We start from the raw sequence: 18910 nt of genomic DNA, 5'->3' as shown, positions 1-18910 counted from the left end.
AACATACCAAAATATTAAGAGATGATTACATGCTTACTCTGCGTCCCTCCTCATGCTGCTTTTTCCAGTCAGTCAGTTTTAATCTTAAACTATGGATATCCACAACATCAAGATGTGCACTAATCAGTATTCTGATTTAGCTTTTCCTGTTCTTCACACAGTCTCCTGTATTTTAACGTTTTTCCAGTTACACACATGTTCGTCGAGAAGAAAGATAATACTGCAGTCAGCATTAATGAGATGATAAGTGCCACAAAACGGGGTCGCCCCATTAATACTGACACTGCCCATTGCCACATTATCACTTTTAAAGAGGGTCTTCACCTTTCTTTCAAAGCAGAGATAATTAGTTGCTGATATTGATCATTTTTATTATTGATGTTAATTAGCCTATTTCTAGCCTGCCTAATTAGCACTAATACCCTTAGCATAAATTTGTATTTCTGAGCGGCACTGTTGAGCTCTTTTGATTGTTTAATGGGTATATACTCCATGTTATTAACCATAATGAACTGTACTGATTTATACAGGCCATGAGTTGGCCCTATTTTCAATTCCTTTTACGATCTCAGCCAAAGCACTGTTGGTACTGGAGCAACACTCTTGATAGATGATCTTTCAGGACTCCTGCTTGCTATCCATGACTTCTTCTGCAAGTGTACATTTTATGCATTCAGATAAGGGGAGAAGTGTTTAGCTTTAATGAAAAAAAACCGCTAGAAACAGTTGGCAAGACTGGCAGCATCTATGGAGAGCAAAACAGAGTTAAGGCTTCAGGTTGATGGCCCATTGTCAGAACTAAGAGTGCTAAGAAATGTTGGAGATAATCAATGCCTTGTGTGGCACAAATGTTACTTGCCATTTATCATTTGTTGTTCAGTTTTGCTGCCTATGGGTTTGGATAACTTCATTATCCAAGGAGTTGCAAATGGAATTGAACACTTGCAATCAATGGCAAACATACCCACTTCTGATCTTATGATGGAGGACAGGTCATTAATAAAGCAACAGAAAATGGTTGGGCCAAGGACTATCCCAAGTAACTTTTGCAAGAATGTCTGGGGACTGAAATGATAGGCTTCCAATGCCACAACCAACATCTTTTGCGCTAGGAATGACTCCAACAACGGGAGAATTTTCCCCTTGATCCTCATTGACTTCAACTTTACTGGGACTCCTTGACATCACACTCATTAATGACATAGTTTTGGATAAAAAATCAATGTGACACATTTTTCTGGTACAGTTAATTATGAAGTGTACCGGCTGTCAAAAAATGGGAAAGGAAAACGTCCCTCATACTGACCTTGATCACTGCAAATTCAATTGACAATATATAATTTAAAAAAGGTCAAACAGATTCCACCATTTTTTTAACAATTAAGCTACCTGGCGAGGGAAGGAAAATGATGTAGAAAAAGTAACTGACTTTAGAGAAGGATACCGAAAGCATGGTTGAAAGGATATGTTGCTGGCAGATTTCTGAAGCCAGGGACTGAATTTGCATGGTAAAATAATTCTAGAAAGGACATACTGATTATCAAATCAAACTCTGATAGCAGAACGAAGTAAGTAGTAACCTGGGCTGTAAGCGATGGAAGATAAAGGCTGGATGAATAACATAGAATATTTTTTCAAATATCAGTGAGGGCATGGAAGGATTTGAAAACAGGGCCAAGGCTCCTATAAGTTGATTAAGAGGGGTAGAAGAGTGGTGATTGAACCAGAGCAGGACTTACTCAATTAATGGTAGGGTGTTGGGGAGAGTTACAGAGCAAAGAGATCTCGGAGCTCAGGTTCATAGCTCCTTGAAAGTAGAGTCACAGGTGGACAAAGTGGCGAAGAAAGCATTCAGCATGCGTGGCTTCATTGGTCAGATCACTGAATACAGGAATTGGGACCTTTTGTTGAAGTTGTACAAGACATTGATAAGGCCACACTTGGAATACTGTGTACAGTTCTGGTCACTAGAAAGAGTGCAGAAAAGATTTCCTAGGATGCCACCGGGACTTATAAGGAGAGGCTGGATAGACTGGGACTTTTTTCTCTGGAGTGTAGAAGGATGAGGGGTGATCTTATAGAGATCTATAAAATAATGAGGTGCATAGGTCAGCTAGCAAATATCTTTTCTCAAAGATAGGGAAGTCTATAACTAGAGGGCATAGGCTTAAGATGAGAGGGGAGAGATACAAGAGTGTCTAGAGGGGCAATTTTTTCACACAGAGGGTGGTGAGTGTCTGGAACAAGCTGCCAGACATAGTAGTAGAGGCAGGTACAATTTTATCTTTTTAAAAAGCATTTAGACAGCTACCTGGGTAAGATGGGTATAGAGAGATAAGGACCAAATGTGGGCAATGGGCAATGTGGGCTTAGAAGTTTAAAAAGAAAAGTTGGGCCAACATGGACAAGTTGGGCCAAAGGGCCTATTTCCATGCTGTAAACCTCTACGACTTTATTGCAGTGGAACTTGCTGGCGAAGGAGATGAGGGGTATGCAGGAGCACGCATCTAGTACAGAGTTCTGAATTAGCCAGATTTTGCGATAAAACAATATTTGATAAATGGATCCTTCAGGAGAAGAAGGTGTGGCTGAGGTAGAGATGCGAACAGACAATGTTCTGAAAAAGACAAATTCATTAAATGTAGGGAAGAAAGTTCACTTTAGAGACAGAAACTGTCAAGGTTATACGCCAACAAGCTCAGCCAAAGTGTTGTCAGGGGATTGATGAGTCAGTGCAAGAAACAAAGGATATTGAGTACAGCCAATATGGCTGATGTCCAGTTTGCTGCTGTTGAGCTTTCAAAAGGTTCAACTTGCAGGGGTACAATGTCTATAAATATTGTTTGGAAATTTCTGATCCATCTACAGGGTTCGGACCTCACCAACATTTTAATAGATGTGCGATCTGACAGGTTTTGGAAGTTATTCACACAGACAGAAATTAGGCAGTATCATAAATCAAGGCTGTAAAAGGAAATACATAGGTGATAAATAACCTCATGGGGAATATTCTGGTTTTCTTCAATTTTAACATAAATGTGCCAAAAAGGAAGTAATTGAGTAGGAATAAAGAAACATTCATTTTCAAAGTGCAATATCTGCAAATATTTTAAAAGAAATCATAAATATATTATAAATCTGGAAAGTTCAATCAAGCCATCTGTTTTGTAAAATAAAGTCTCTACCTACTAGGATTTTTAAATAGATATCAATCATTGTTGTTTTATTTTCCTTAAAATATATGTGCAACCCTGATCTGTAATTTGTAAAACAAAGAAAATGTTGAAAGTAAACAGTCTGAATTTAAGACTGAAATAACTGGCTGTCAGTTGAACATACCACGTAAGACAAAGAAAAGCGCACAGCTGGATTATCAATCTGCCAGCTACATTATATTGATAATTAAAAACAGAAAATGATGGAAAAATTCAGCAGATCTGGCAGCATCTATGGGGAGAGAAACAGAGTTAATGTTTTGAGTCCATGTAACACTTTTTCCAGCTTCACTGAGTAGCTTAGTTGCGATGTGTAGTACATATTGGGCGGGATTTTCTGGCCCTTCCTGTCAGCAGGATCTTCCAGGCCTGCTACCGAAGGCCCCCCACCCACCCACCCACCCCGCAACCGGGCAGGCAAGCCATGCAAAACGCCAAAGACTTCAACAGCACCAGGAGAACTCACCGACGGCCAACGGCAAGCCGCCTCCCCAATGGGAAAATATGCCACGGGAGAAAGGTGTAGGATGCTGGTGGTCTGTATATCTGTTGTGTAACTAGTGGTGCAGTTATAATTGGATGTTGTCCCATCAGATTGTATTGATTCAACTGCTCTTTGGTTTGTTGAATTAAACGCATGCTTGTCGAGTGTTACATTTTTTTTCACCACAAGACAAATATTCTCAAACTTCTTTTAGAATTATTTTCGGGTCTTCTTTCTCCTCATCCATTGGAAAAACAAATGACTGGAACTTCTCAACAGCCTCAGGGCCTGCTAAGTGCAGTAAGGCGTAACTTTATCCCTTTTTTTGATTTGTCAGATTATGCAGCGCTGCAGCAAATACACCACCCAAAGAACCATGGACAAAGAAAGGTACAGCACAGGAACAGACCCTTCAGCCCTCCATCATGATGCCTGTCTAAACTAAAACCCTATGCACTTACGGGGTTCGTATCCTTCCATTCCCATCCTATTCATGTATTCGTCAAATTGCCCCTTAAATGCCGCTATCATACCCGCTTCCACCACCTTTCCAGGCAGCGCATTCCAGACATTCACCACCCTCTGAGTAAAAAAACATGCCTCATACATCTCCTTTAAACTTTTTCCTGTGCACCTTAAACCTCTATCTCCTAAGTTTTTTACCTTAGGAAAGAGCATCTGACTATCCACTCTATCCATACCACTCATAATCTTGTAGACCTCTATCAGGTCACCCCTCAACCTCCATCATTCCAGTGAGAACAAACTGAGTTTATCCAACGTCTCCTCATAGCAAATACTCTCCAGACCAGACAACATCCTGGTAGACCTCTTCTGTACCCTCTCAAAAGCATCCACATCCTTCTGGTAGTGTGGCGACCAGAATTGTTCACTCCGTTTCAAACTTTTCAAAACTGTTCTCATTGTTCGCGTTGAAGATGCGGTACACACTGCCAACTTCTGACGCCATGTAGAAGTGCTAGGTTCCCAAACGCTGGCAATAAGGACTGGAATTAATGCTTAATTCACTCACCAGGTAGCTACTGCATGGTTGTGCTGTTGCTGCATTCTGGGAAAACTCTCACGCTCTCATCATGTGACTCTTTTATAACTGAGTCATTACATGACCACTTGGTCTACACTGAGGTCAGAGTTAGATTCAGGAAGAGTGGAATTATTGTGCTCAAGGAGTTTCAAATAGGGAGGGTCGAAGCTATGAAGTTATCCAAATACAAGAATGAGAATTTTAAATTGAAAGTGTTGGATGAACCAGGGACCATGCAAAGAGGGGATGATGGTTGGGAAACACTTCATGCAGAATATATAAAAGGTAGCAGAGTTTTAATTAAAGCCTCTGAATCATGTTGTCAACCTAGTGAATTGCTCCAGCCAATAAAGTACAGCATCCAAAACACAGCACAATATTCTAACTGCAGTCCAATGAATGATTTGTATGGAGAGCTACACAATCGATATAACTAGCTGTTCACACATCTTTCTGAGGCATTCTACATATTTTAGCCAAGTTTGCATTGGGAGTATAAACCAAACCCACCCCACATTCTTTTAGACTTGCATTCAATCTGATGGAATCATCAGACACAATACATATCTGCAACCCCTACAATTTACACTGGCCCCAAGTCAGTCACATGAAACAAGCAGATAAGACCATAAGAAATAGGAACTGGAGTAGGCCATTCAGCCTTTTGAGCCTGGCTGATCTTATTGAATAGCAGTGAGTTCAGTAAGTGAACTCAGTGATGGGATTTTCCAGCCCCAAGGCCAGAAAATCCCACCTGAGGTCAACAGACCTTTGCTGGACCAACAGAGCTTTGCCTGGTCCGTGTCCAGCATGCTACGATTCCTGTGGAGAACGGGATGGAAAAATTCCATCCAGTAAGTTCACTTACCCGCCTTACCTCCAAAACCCTTAATTCCCCTACTGGTTAAAAACCTATCAATCTCAGGCTTGAAAATGTTCAAGGACTCAGCCTCCACAGCTTCCTCGAGTAAAGAATTCCAAAGATTCACCACTCAGAGGAGTAATTCTTCGTCAGATCCATCTAAATGAACGCTCATGAGAGTGTAGGACAAGAGGGCATAGTTGCAGAATAAGGGGCGCTCTCCCAGCAGTTACTCTGTCTAACCTAAGAATCCTATATGTTTCAATCATATCACCTCTCATTCTTCTGAACACCAAGGAGTACAGACACAGCCTGTTTAATCTTTCCTCATATGGCAGTCCCTCCTACCCGCAAACCCCCTAGTAAACCTCCAATGTACTGCCTCCAGTATCTTCCTTTAATTAAGGGGACCAAAGCAGTACACAGTATTCTAAATGTGGCCTCACTAAGACTTTGTATGGTCGCAGCAACACCTCTCTATTTTTTTACTCCGGCCCCCATGAAATAAAAGCCAGCATTCCATTTGCCTTCTCTATTACTTTCTGCACCTGTGTGCTAGCTTTCCGGGTTTCGTGAACAAGAACCCCAAGTTCCTTTGTGCAGCTTTCTGCAGCCTCTCTCCATTTAAATAATAATCCGCCTTCTCATTCTATCTCTTCCCACATTGAATTCATTTTGCCAATTTTCTGCCCACTCACTTAACCAAGTTCACATTTTGAGTTGAAATGTCTCTTTGTTTTGGGGACCCATCCGTTGTTTCTTTACTTGTCCCATTACTAATTTCTTTGACTCTGTTCCAACAACTCTTTTGTCATTTAATATCTTTGATCTCCCACCCTATCTGACCTTCCCTTTTTCTTTTTTCCTCTCCTCCCACATTTCACCTTGTTAAAAGTTATTACATATTATTATAGCTATTCTAACTTTTCCCAATCTGATAAAATGACCTGAAATGTTAGCCAAAAGAAAAAACGCTGGAAAATCTCAGCAGGTCTGGCAGCATCTGTAAGGAGAGAAAAGAACTGATGTTTCGATTCCCTTTGTCAAAACTTTGTCATATGGCCCATTGAGTCTGCAACTGAATCTCCAACAAAGCATCTTACCCAGACCCACTTTATCACTACAAACCTACATAATAATTACCCCTGTTGCACAGTAGTTAGCACTGCTGCCTCACAGCACCAGGAACCCAGGTTCAATTCCCAGTTTGGGTGACTGTCAGCGTGGAGACGGCACATTCTCCCCATGTCTGCATGGATTTCTACTGGTATCTGATAGCCCCTCACAGTCCAAAAGATGTGCTGAGTAGGTGCATTGGCTATGCTAAATTCTCCCTCAATGTACCTGAACAGGTGCAGGAGTGTGACGGCTAGGGGATTTTCATTGTAACTTCATTGCATTGTTAAACTTATTTGTGAGATTAATAAATAAGCTAAACTCTTTCCCTGCTCATCCCCTAACCTACACACTATAAGGGACAATTTAGCTTGGTCAATCCACCAAACCTGTACATGCATCTTTGGATTCTTGTGCACATTGAGCTCTTTGTTGCAACAAGTCCACAGGTGCAGTGCCATTTACAGCTGGTGCTGGGCACTGGGGCTTTTGAGTGGGCACAATAAAAAGTCTTTCAACACCAGGTTAAAGTCCAACCAGTTTATTTGATAGTAAACCCACAAGCTTTCGGAAACACTGTTCCTTTGTCAGGTGTGTGGCACAGGCGTGTGGTCAATGATCACAGCCTTTTACTCTTTACCAGCCACACTCTTCGTCAATCAATCTCCAAACCTCATGGACAGCTCCGCCTACTGCGCACGTGCGGACTATGATCTTCCCCCAGTCACGGTTCCGCCTACTGCGCACGCGCGGACGATGGTCTTCCCATTGCTGGATCCGCCTACTGTGCATGCGCGGACGGTGTTTTCCCTTTGACGGTTCTGCCCGCCGCGCACGCGCGGCCGTGTGGAAGATGTTGTGCGCCTGCGTGATGGCGGCAAACGGCCGATAGGTGAGGGACATGGACTGGGAGGAGGCGGGCACGTGGGCGCCGGTTGGCCGTTGGGGCTGGCGCGTGAAAGGGAGCTCCCGGCGCGAGGGTCCAAGTGCCGGTAAGTGAAGCATTATTATAGGGACAGCAGAGGTTAGTGTCCTGGGGAGTGAAGGAGAGATATGGGGGTATGGGGGGAAAAAGAAGAAGCAACCTCATAGCACCTTTGGGTGTCACTGCAAAGAACGAGCTTTGTTGCCCGTCCCTGATTTCCTTTGAACAGGGGGCAGTTGAGAGCCAACCACATTGCCGTGACTGTGGAGTCACATGTAGGCCAGATCAGGTAAGTAGGTAGATTTCCTTCTCTAAAGGACATTAATGAACCAGATGGGTTTTTTGTGATCATTATAGCTCCCAGTGGCAGCACAGCGGTGCCTCACAGCGCCAGGGACCCAAGTTCTATTCCCGCCTTGGGTCACTGCCTGTGCGGGGTCTGCACGTTCTTCCCGAGTCTGCGTGGGTTTCCTCCGGGTGCTCCTGTTTCCTCCCACAGTCCGAAAGACATGCTGGTTAGGTGCATTGGTCATGCTGCATTCTCCCTCAGTGTACCCAAACAGACGCCGATGTGTGACGGCTAGGGGATTTTCACAGTAACTTCATTGCTGTGTTAATGTAAGCCTATTTGTGATCAATGAATAAACTTTAAAAAAGATGTCACAGACAAAAGGACAAAGGGAATGTAAATGGTGGTTATAAAGGCTGAGAATGGTGCTATGAGATTGGAATGTGTAAATGACAGAACAAAGGTACACAGTATCAAATAAGTTGGAAAGCGAGATTTGGAAGTAGAAAAATGGAATGATGGAAGAAATTAAAATTTAAAATATACGCTAGAGTATAAAGTAATGGATTTATAAGGAGGTGAAGGAGAGAGTTCATGCTGTAAAATTGTTGAACTCAATGTTCAATCTGGAAGGCTGTAAAGCGTTTAATTGGAAGATGAGATGTTGTTCCTCCAGTTTGCATTGGGCTTCATTGGAATATTTGCTACAGGCCAAGGACGGTCATATGGACAAGAGAGCTAGATGGTGTGTTGAAATGGCAAGCAACAGGAGGGTCTGGGTCATGCATTGGACAGACCGAAGGTGTTCTGCAAAGTGGTTACCCAGTCTTCAAATGATTAAAGGACGTGCATGTGAAACACTGCTTCACCTGAAAAGAGCGTTTAGGCCCTAGGATGGTGAGCTAGGAGGAGATAAAGGCTATTGCACCTTTCACAATTGCATGGGAAGCTGCCGTGGCCGGTAGGTGAAGTGTTGAGTGTGGTGGAGGAGTGGACCAGGGTGTTCTGGCAGAAACAATCTAGGTGGAATACTGACAGGGCAGTGAGAGGAAATATGTTTGGTCCTGACATCATGTTGGTGGAAATGGTGGAGGATGATCCTTTAAATGCTGAGGCTGGATGGGTGAAAAGTGAGGACAAAGAGGACCCTATCCTTGTTTTGTGAGAGAGGGGAGGGGTTGAGACACAGGAGATCTAGGCCCAGGAGATGGGTCAGACACAGTTGAGCGCCCTTGTGGGATTCACTCTGAAGATCTAGAGGTAGTGCTTATTCCTGTCTGAGAGGCTGGCAGCATAGTGCTGAGCAGGCCACTGTGCATGTAGCAGTTTTGATGTGGAGATGCCGGCATTGGACTGGGGTAAACACAGTAAGAAGTCTGACAACACCAGGTTTAAGTCCAACCGATTTATTTGATAGTAAACTCGCAAGCTTTCGGGGTTTGCCCCTTTGTCGGGCGAATGGAGAGTGCTGGCCTCAGACAGAGCATATAACAGCACAGACAGTTTACAGATTACTGATTAGAATGCAAATCTTTACACCTAACCTGCTATTCCAGTCTTAAAGAGGCCAACAATGTGAGTGGAAGGAGCATTAAGCCCAGGTTAAAGAGATGTGTATTGTCTCCAGAGAGTACAGTAAATGAGGTTTAGCAAACCCAGGCAAGTCATGGGGTTAACAGATAGTGCGACATGAACCCAAGATCTCTGTTGAGACCGTCCTCATCTGTGTGGAACTTGGCTATCAGTCTCTGCTCAGCAACTCTGTGTCGTGAAGGCCGCATTGACAATGCTAGTTTACCCCTAGGGCAGTCACTGGAGGCACCCCTCCTTACTCCCTCAAGAGGGACCTCAGTGGCCTGTGCTCTCTCCAGCATGGTCGGGCCACCGTTTTCTTCCTTAGTGGGGAGCAGTTGTAAACCCCTGTGGGAGGGAACCACTTCCGGTGCAGCCCCAGATCGCATGCCACTCCTATGGAACTTTGGAACTTTGATGTGATGGCTGCATGAGTCTCGCATCACAGTGCAGTCCTGATAGACGCAGGTGTATGGCATTGGCGGAAGGAGACACCTGTATCCCCCAACCCCAGGCACTGTACTGATCTGACTCAGTGAAACAGGAAGGTCCATGGTCCAAGCAGCATGATGCTGTCCATGAAGACCAGTTCGGCATGGAGGTAACAACTGGCCCCAGCAGAATGTTGCACAGTGCATCAGAGGCACACAGCATTATGGTAGAAAAACTTTGTTTCATTCACTTTGAAGTCTTGTGCAAACTATGGACCACCTCATGCAATCAGATTTCAGACTGACAGAATTTCACGTTGGATTCATGAAAGATTGGAAGGCCAGATGGGAGACCAATGGGCAGCTCTTTTCATGAACGTTCATGAAATTCAAAAGAATAGATAGCCGAGAACACTTCATCCCAGAAGATGGAGCTCCAGGGACATTGTGAAGCTGGTAGATGGACCGACACCAAATCTGGAAGGTGCATTTACAGATGCTCCCATGACTCACTACAGTGCCATTCCAAGATTGCAGGTGGCCTCCATCCCAAGCTTCAGAGGCAGCCTTAGGCATTAGTCAGCAAAATCCTGATAGCTACACATTGTTTCAAACGTGTTTCATGCCGGTGTGTTTTCCCACTGGCATGGGTGCAAAATTTTGGTCAGGTCTTCATCTACATCCATTAGTGGGATGCAAGTTAATTTCATGCCGGCCTCTGATGTGTTTTCCAGCCCACCATGGTGGGGACCAGCAGAAGATCTGGTGGGGGACTTGGAAGATTTCCATCCTGTAAATCTGTATAGCAAAAACAGATACCTTCTCCATTGTGTCTGGATGTTAAAACTTGCACTTGTTATGGTTCAGGTCCAAAATCCCAAAGTTCTGTATGGAGCTGCCGCCACGCGAGTGCCCCCTCCCCAGCAGATCATAAGTTTTGCATCTTGGCTAGGATAAGCATTATATGTTTCACTTCACGTATGATTCAAATGACCCATCAATGAGCTTTTATCAAACAAAGTTTATTTAAGAATATAGTTAATGTTTTTAGTAAGAAAATTAGTAAGAACTTTTATCAGTTACAAACAAAAAGCAAAAATAACCACTGATAACCAATATATCTAATGTGTTCCAATCAAGCCAAACCCATAGACAAAAGACCCTTCAAACAGGTTTAATACAGTGTAGACTAATGCTCACATGATACTGGGATTGAGTCCTTTGGATGAAGTCTGCAGTTCACTAGATAGACTTAGAACAGTTTGAAGCCAAAACAGCTTCCCAAAACACCAGTTCTCTAGGCAATCACCAACAGCAGATTCCTCCCTTCAGAAAGGCAAGACCTTGCTTTCGGCTAACCAGCAGAATTTCCAAAACCAGGGAGAGAACTTGCTGTCCCTTCTAAAACTCAACTCTAACTGTAGCCATACAGAAAATGAAACCTTAAACTCACTGGAAAGGAAAAAACTAACTGTCCGAAAACACCTGACCATCCTAACAATGCAGGATCATAAAGCAACCCTGAGTTAAAATAAACAGACCCCATTTAAGCTATTGAAGTAGCAATAAAAGGACATCTCCAGACAAGCCAGTTCTAATGACATCAGCTGAAGCTGTGAGCTGCAGAGAGCATGTGATGTTCGTTACCTTCCTTAAAGGTACATTAACGTCACATACCTTACAATAAGTTTTGACCTTGCTCCTGTCCCCATGGCAACCAGGTCACATTGGCTTGTCTCTGGGCAGATTTCATGTGAGGTCACATCCCCCTCTCCTATCCTACCTTGATTTAAAAGAGTTTAAAATATAATCATCTTATAATGTCTAATGGTTATAACAACCTGAATCTCTCATCAAGTAACATTACCACTATGCCAACTCCTCTTTGATTTTCTAATCCCTTAATACTTTAGTATAATTTGCTTTCCTAATTTTGTGCAGCACTTTCATGTTCACTTTCTGTCATTCATGTACAAGAACACTCAGATTACTCTAAATATCATCATTTCCCAATCTCTCACCATTTAAAAAAATGTAACTTTTATATTTTTCCTATCAAATTGGATACAGCTCCACGTTATATTCCATCTGCCATATTCAATTTTTAAATTCGTTCACGGGATCTGGGCATTGCTGGCTGGGCCAGCATTATTTTCCCATCGCTGAGAGCATTTAAGAGTCAAACACATTTCTATGGATCCAGTCATATATAGGATAGACCACAAAAGGATGACAGATTTCCTTCCCAAATATTAGTTTGCCAGATGGGCTTTTACAACCATTGACAATGGCTTCATGCACATCATTAAACTTACAATTCCAGATTTTTATTGAGTTCAAGTTTCACCATCTGCCATGATGGGATTCAAACGTGGGTCCTTAAAGCATCACCCTGGGTCTCTGGGCCAGTGCTTCTCTCTCACCTAAAACATCTGTATCTCTTTGAAGCTTCTTTGTGTCCTCCTCACAACTTACTTTCTCATCTAACTTGTATTGTCAACAAACCTGGGTAGATTACAATTTTCTATTCATTTCAGTCATTGATATTGGTTGCAGAAAAATGAATAAAACAAATAAATATTGTCGCCAAATGGTAGTTTTTAGCAGCTGTGGTGGATATTATACATGGCTCAATGGAGAGGAGTTCAAGAATGAGAGCTTGAGCCTCAGCTATCTAAAGTATTAAAATCGATTGAACATAGAACATAGAAAAACTACAGCATAAACAGGCCCTTCGGCCCACAAGTTGTGCCGATGATATTCATTGTGGCCCCACACTAGTCATAGCTTACTTTCCCAATAGATTTATGCCTATTCTCTATTTTCAGCCTATTAACAAATACTCAATCCATGTTTTCCACCAAACCCACCACGTTACCTGTCATGCTCATTGTTGTAGCTCTAATGTTCCACATAAGAAAGGCGATCGTCTTACCGGAAGTTATTTCAAGGTTGTTGTGCAGGCAAATGTTCGGAAGGGTGAAGGAGTGTTCAACTTAGTTTGACCCTTTGCTGCTCCATCTCAATCTGAAGGTCAGTTTTACTGGCAAATATTTTCACTTCGAAGGCTTTAATAGCAAATACAAATATGATTTACAATTCTGAATAATCTTGGACTATTGCGTCTCGAGCTCATTAATGACACGGTAATCGTGAATTAATATTTTGCCGACAGAACGGGGCTAGCAATATCAGCAGAGCACCCGAGTTTTCGTCTATTGCTCGTATTTCCTGCCCTGCTCGACCAGCGCAGCAGGACAGAAATATCCCACCCCAGATAAATAAATACTGCCTGAAATCATCAGGATAAAAAGATCATGTGACTGAAGTAACCATTCTGAATTCTTTTTAAAATACAAGCTGCTAAAGACAAAAGTGAGTAATCCAGAAAAGTTTTCAGAGGAGTAGATAAATGGGTAAACTTGGATATGTCAGCCTTTAATGCCTCAGCTATCCTCTCTCCTTTCCCAAGTTAAGACCCGATCACTTAAAATTTAAAAAGCTATCACAGAGGGCCTGAATTTTCCATTGAAAGGAACCTCAGATTCAAACTTCACTGACCTTTTGGAAAAGATGAATTATGTTTTAAAAAGAAATTGGTCAGAATTTTATGTTCTCCCACCAACAGGTTTTAAACAGGAAAGGCGGGGGGGGAATTGAAGGGACGGGTTTCCAAATGGATCCCCATCTGCCAAACCACACAACTCGGGCAGGCAAGGCCTCTGATGGGAAGCCCACCCTTGCCCCAGTTGAGGCCCTTAAGGGCCACTTCCTGCCCAGCCTCAATATTTAGACTTGCAAGAAGATACCTCTGTGGGGAAACCTGAAATACAACAAATGGCGGGAATTGTTGTGGTGGGGAGATGCCTCTATTAGAAGCACCCTGAATTCCAGTATTTTCCCCCTCTTAATGTCCAGTGGCCTCTGGACCTGTCTTCTACCCCCAGCCTCTGTCCTGTGACTCCGCCTGTCCCCCTCATCCCCATATCTACCAGCCCAGGGACCCCTTGATCTAACCTGGATCCTGCTCCCCAGACTCGGGGGAGGATTTTCGCTCCCCAGCCCCCCACTGCGTATTTCCTGGCAGCAAACGTTGGCCTGACATTAGATAGTCCCACTGATGTCTATGGGATTTTGCTGCTCCATGCCTTCCGCCATCAAGGAATGCGCCATGGGGGAGTTAGCGGTGGCGGGAAGGACCATAAAGTTTCGGCCTTAATCTCCAATGACTTCTATCTACTGTGCAGTGCTGTTGCTGTAGGGACTGGAGACTATCAACCAATCAAAAATGCCGGTAGGTGGGAATTCCTTTTAAATGAGGGGAGGAAATCCAGCCTGCAGCCAATCAAAGCTTACTGGAGCATGAATTGGTTGAGGAGCAGTCGGAGTTGGTAAAGATGTGTTCTCACCCAACTCTCCAGATGGCGGGAAAGAAGACCCAGACATCTGAAAAAAAATGTACTTTTACATGGCTTCAACTTTACTCTTGGAACTTCAAGATCACCAGGAAAAAAGTCCTGCTACAGCCAAGAGCTCATAAACTATGAATTTGCTGTTTCTTTACCTTTCAATATTGAACTCTAATTTGGCTAGCAAGATAACTACCTACAGTATAGCTTGTAAATTTTGCATGTTTGTATGTGTGTGAATATAGGTTGCAAAAGTTTGAGAAACATGTATTTAGCTTTTGAATTATTTTGCTGTCTTTACTGGGCTTTTTAACACAATAAAAAACATTTTTATACTTTAAGAAAACCTGTTAATTTTTTTGCAATCGATCTATAAATGTTTAAACAAAGAAATTGAATAAAATAGCTTTATCCTTCCAAATCTTTCAACAAATTCTGTTACAGTCAGATTTGAGGGTGCTATCGTAGGGGACTTTTTGTACTCCACATCAATTGTCCATTACAGAATTACATTTTTTATGTTCCATTCTGAACTAGCCAAGCTTATGTCCAATGAATTAGAGACTGCTCAACAAATAGTTTGTGTCTGTATTTTGTCCTGAAAGACTGAAAAGAGGCTCTGGGATTCCTTTCCACGTCCTTGCCCCACCAGCTCCTGAGCCTCATTATGAACAAATTTGAACTAAGCTACAAATGTCAATCCTGGTTGAACTTTGACTATGAGTCAGCAAGTTTGCCCTATAATGCTGCAAATCATTGAAACATCTTGATTTCATGGTTATATATTTACTTCTGTTCTGTGAGCTTCAATCTTATGTATTGATGAATCTTTGTCTTTCTAGTTTTATTGTGTATATTGGCTGTCCAATTCCACATGATATAAAATGAAGATCCTAATGACTCCATCCGGTACGCTAAAGCTACGACTAATGAGTGTCAATTCATCGATCCTGGCTAATTGCAGCAAAAGAACTTTTGGAATATTGAAAACACAATTCAGATCATTCTTCTCAAATAACAAGACCTGTAATCCTCAGAATTTCACAGACTATGAATCTATCAAACAGGAGTACAAGCCACAAGTGCCAGAATACTTCAATTTTGCAAGTGATGTCCTCGATAAGTGGAGTGAAATGGAAAAGGTACTTTATAAGCCTCCTGTGTGATAAACACAGTTTATTTTTAGATGTAATAATCAGTTTCTACGAAACTTGTAAGGTAAACGCATTCATCAAAATGTTTCAGTTAGTTGAATGGTCAGTGCAATTTATGCACTCAGAATAACATAAGTGAGTTTGTGCATTTGGAATACTAAGGCCAGAAATTGACATCCAAAGTTTGGGTGCGTTCACCTCGAAGTGCATGAAATAAGGTGAGCAGACATCAGGCATGTGCCCCAACCTCATCGTACACTCGCATAATATTTTGGTTAGCGGGCTCACGCGAAAGTTGGAAGTGCTATCATTGTCAATTAACAAACCAGTTTAAATGATTTAAACACCGGTTGACCAGGATATTATATTTTATATCTGTACAGTAGGCAGGCAAGCCAGTTAGCAAGGTGGACTTTATGTTTGCAACCTGGATCTAAGGTGGAAGAAAAGGTTGGACTTAATTAAAATTAACAATATGTCTGAGGACTGAGGTCTGTGTATGATTGTGCTGCCTAGACAATCATGACAACTTTTTCCATCTATTTATTTTTCACAGATCAGTAGCTCCCTGAGACAGCTCTGCACCAGCTGTCACCCTGAGGGAGCACATTGGGAATGCCAGCCTACACCTTCCAATTCCTCAGTGCCCGCCCTCCATGTCAGTGCTCAGCCTTTCACAGGGTGTGTTTTATGCTGGCTAGTCAATTAATGGTGCTCCAGGATTGACCATGGCCGGGAGCACACGTCACCCCTACTTCCATGCCTGTTAAATGCACATGCATGATGAGTAAAAAATTCAGACCTATGACTCTTGCCAATTAAAAATACTCTAAAATTGTACCAAAAAAGGAAAATGCTGGAAAATCACACTTGGTCTGGCAGCATCTGTAAGGAGAAAAAAAGAGCTGACGTTTCGAGCCCAGAAAACCCTTTGTCAAAGCTCCAATTTACTTCTTGCTAGCTTTGACAAAGGGTCGTTTGGACTCAAAACATCAGGTCTTTTCTCTCCTTACAGATGCTGCCAGACCTGCTGAGATTTTCCAGCATTTTCTCTTTTGGTTTCAGATTCCAGCATCTAGTAATTTGCTTTTATCTAAAATGGTATATGCATTAACAAAAGAAAACAGAAGTAATTTTCCTGATATCACTAATCTTCTGAAATTACAAGAGCTACTTAAATATTCATTAAAATTTGATTGAAACCTTGCTAAAAAGAATTTGAAAGAACTTAAAAACAACAAATGCTGTGTTGTTACTTGTCTGATAATATTTCCATTGGTATTTCCCTCAGGCTGGGAGCAGAGGTTCGAACCCTGCTTTCTGGTGGTTGAGTGAACATGGGCAAGAGGTGAAATGGAGCTTCCAAGACCTTGAAATCTTCTCTAAGAAAGTGGCCAATGTCCTGTCAGGACCCTGCAACCTACAATTAACTGATCGAGTTATTGTTATCCTGCCACGAGTTCCGGAATGGTGGCTTATAAACATAGCATGCATGAGAACAGGTAAAGTCAATATTACTGTCAAGATGGACATATAACAAATATATATTTTAACTCTTCTTCCTTTAAGAGGTTGTCTCAAAACAGCTCATTTAAAAATCAAATCATTGCAAAGAGCTTTTGATTAATGTATATAAAATTCAGATTTGGAACAGTTTTTGTTTATTCTGTGCAATTGTTGGCCAATTAAGTACTGAGTCCAACCCAATGGAATTCCATTAATACATGTAGAAATAGTAATTAATCTGTAGGTGCTTCAGTAATTATATCCTTTCCGATATATACATAATTCATCAGCCTTCGAATTATCAGACTAAATTACTCATACAAGCCATACATTGATAAAAACATGTTAAAATGGAATTAAATTATCGTAATTATAAAAAGCATGTTAACAGTTTCTGGTGATAGATTTTGTTACTGATTTATTGATTTGTGGGAACCCTGATATGTTGCTAGCCCACAATAAAGATTTACTTCTGCGATTGAGGAATAGAAAGATTACAGTTATGAAGCTGAGTGCCAGAAAAACTGGAAGTGATGTGTCATAATGAACTGAAAGCTCAGGGTTTGAATCCCTTTCCAGGACTTGATAGCCATGGAAAGCCTATTCATAATGCAGGAGAATCATGTGGTCTGCCATGCTTGATGTAGAGTAATGCCCATGCTGCTGTACGGCCTAGGCTGGTGAACTGTTCCTGGAAATGTGAGCTCTGGAAACAAATGTATATGTACCACAAGCTTTGTACTGAATGCTACACAACAAAAGTAGAAGATGCTCAGCCAACCAAACAGCACCTATGGAGAGGAAAGCAGAGTTAACACTTCAGACCTGTGACTGCCATCAGAAGTGGGAAAACATTTTAAGCAACTATACGTGCAGGGAAAGGAGGCCAGGAAATTAACAAAAGTAAAGAGGGTAGAAAACCGATGATATTTGCAGAACAGTAGGACATCTGCTGTTTGAAACATGGAACAGTGCTCATGATCTGAAATGCTTGCTGTGTTAAAGGCCCTACTGAAACTAATCAAAAGATGAAGTGTTGTTTGTTGAGCTTTCATTCAATATCATTAGGATAGTGTATAGATCAAGACAGAGTGGGAGTGAGACAGAGAATTAAAATGGATCTGAAATTTAGGGTCACGCTTGCGACCTAAATGTTGATGTTTAGCAAGGAAGTCACTCAATCTGCATTTTGTCTTCAGTGCCAAAGAGGGAATGTTGTAAGAGGACGGAAGATATGTTTGGTAGTTGCATCAATTGGAGTTTGAGAAGTTACTGTCACTTCCAGCATGATGTGAAGCCGTAAAACACATTTTCCTCTCCACTTTGTTCCCTTTGTAATACCTTGGCCTATTTCCTTCCGTTTACATTCTCTGCATCCAAGTGCAGGAAATGCAGTACCAGTTCCCAATATCCAGGGCCCCAAATAGTCTTTCCAGGTGATTTACTTATACGTCTTCCGATTTAATACCTTGTGTTTGCTCCTCACAGTGTGGTCACATGCAGGTTGGGTGATCGCTTTTCTCAACACCTCCACTCAATTTACTCGTGCAGCCCATAGCACCCCCATTTTGACTTTTCCGTTCTCAGCCTCCCACATTGTTCCAATGAAGACCACCTAGGGGGCGAGTAGAGGGGAATCACAGCAGGCGAGGGATGGACCATGGAAAGGTCCCTTGACTTCAGATGGGATTTTCTGGTTTCAAGGCGAATGCAGCCGGAAAATCCCACCCCTGATCTTTCAGTCAGGCACTTCACAGCCTCTTGGACACAATATTGAGCTCAACATAATGCTGCAACTTTATAGGACCCTTGTCAGACCCCACTTGGAGTACTGTGTGCAGTTCTGGTCACCTCACTACAGGAAGGATGTGGAAGCTATTGAGAGGGTGCAGAGGAGATTTA

At 42.2% G+C, this 18910-nt stretch overlaps 1 protein-coding gene across 4 annotated transcripts in view; it reads left to right on the top strand.

Annotated features, from left to right (window-relative positions):
- Nucleotides 1–7662: 7662 nt before the first annotated feature.
- Nucleotides 7663–18910, top strand: part of LOC145355074 (acyl-coenzyme A synthetase ACSM3, mitochondrial-like) — a 51566-nt gene continuing 40318 nt past the window's right edge. The window contains exons 1-3 of one of the 4 annotated variants that reach the window (XM_080206907.1): nucleotides 7663–7714; nucleotides 15191–15490; nucleotides 16794–17004. In XM_080206907.1, coding sequence (XP_080063033.1) covers nucleotides 15233–15490; nucleotides 16794–17004 — 469 coding nt within the window. In that variant the 5' untranslated portion in view covers nucleotides 7663–7714; nucleotides 15191–15232. The other 3 variants (XM_080206908.1, XM_080206905.1, XM_080206906.1) reach the window with 3 other exon arrangements.

The sequence above is a fragment of the Carcharhinus amblyrhynchos genome, chromosome 18, assembly GCF_965287045.1.
Source record: "Carcharhinus amblyrhynchos chromosome 18, sCarAmb.v2.hapA, whole genome shotgun sequence".
NCBI classification, from domain to species: Eukaryota; Metazoa; Chordata; class Chondrichthyes; order Carcharhiniformes; family Carcharhinidae; genus Carcharhinus; species Carcharhinus amblyrhynchos.
This window is presented reverse-complemented; position numbering and strand designations above follow the sequence as displayed.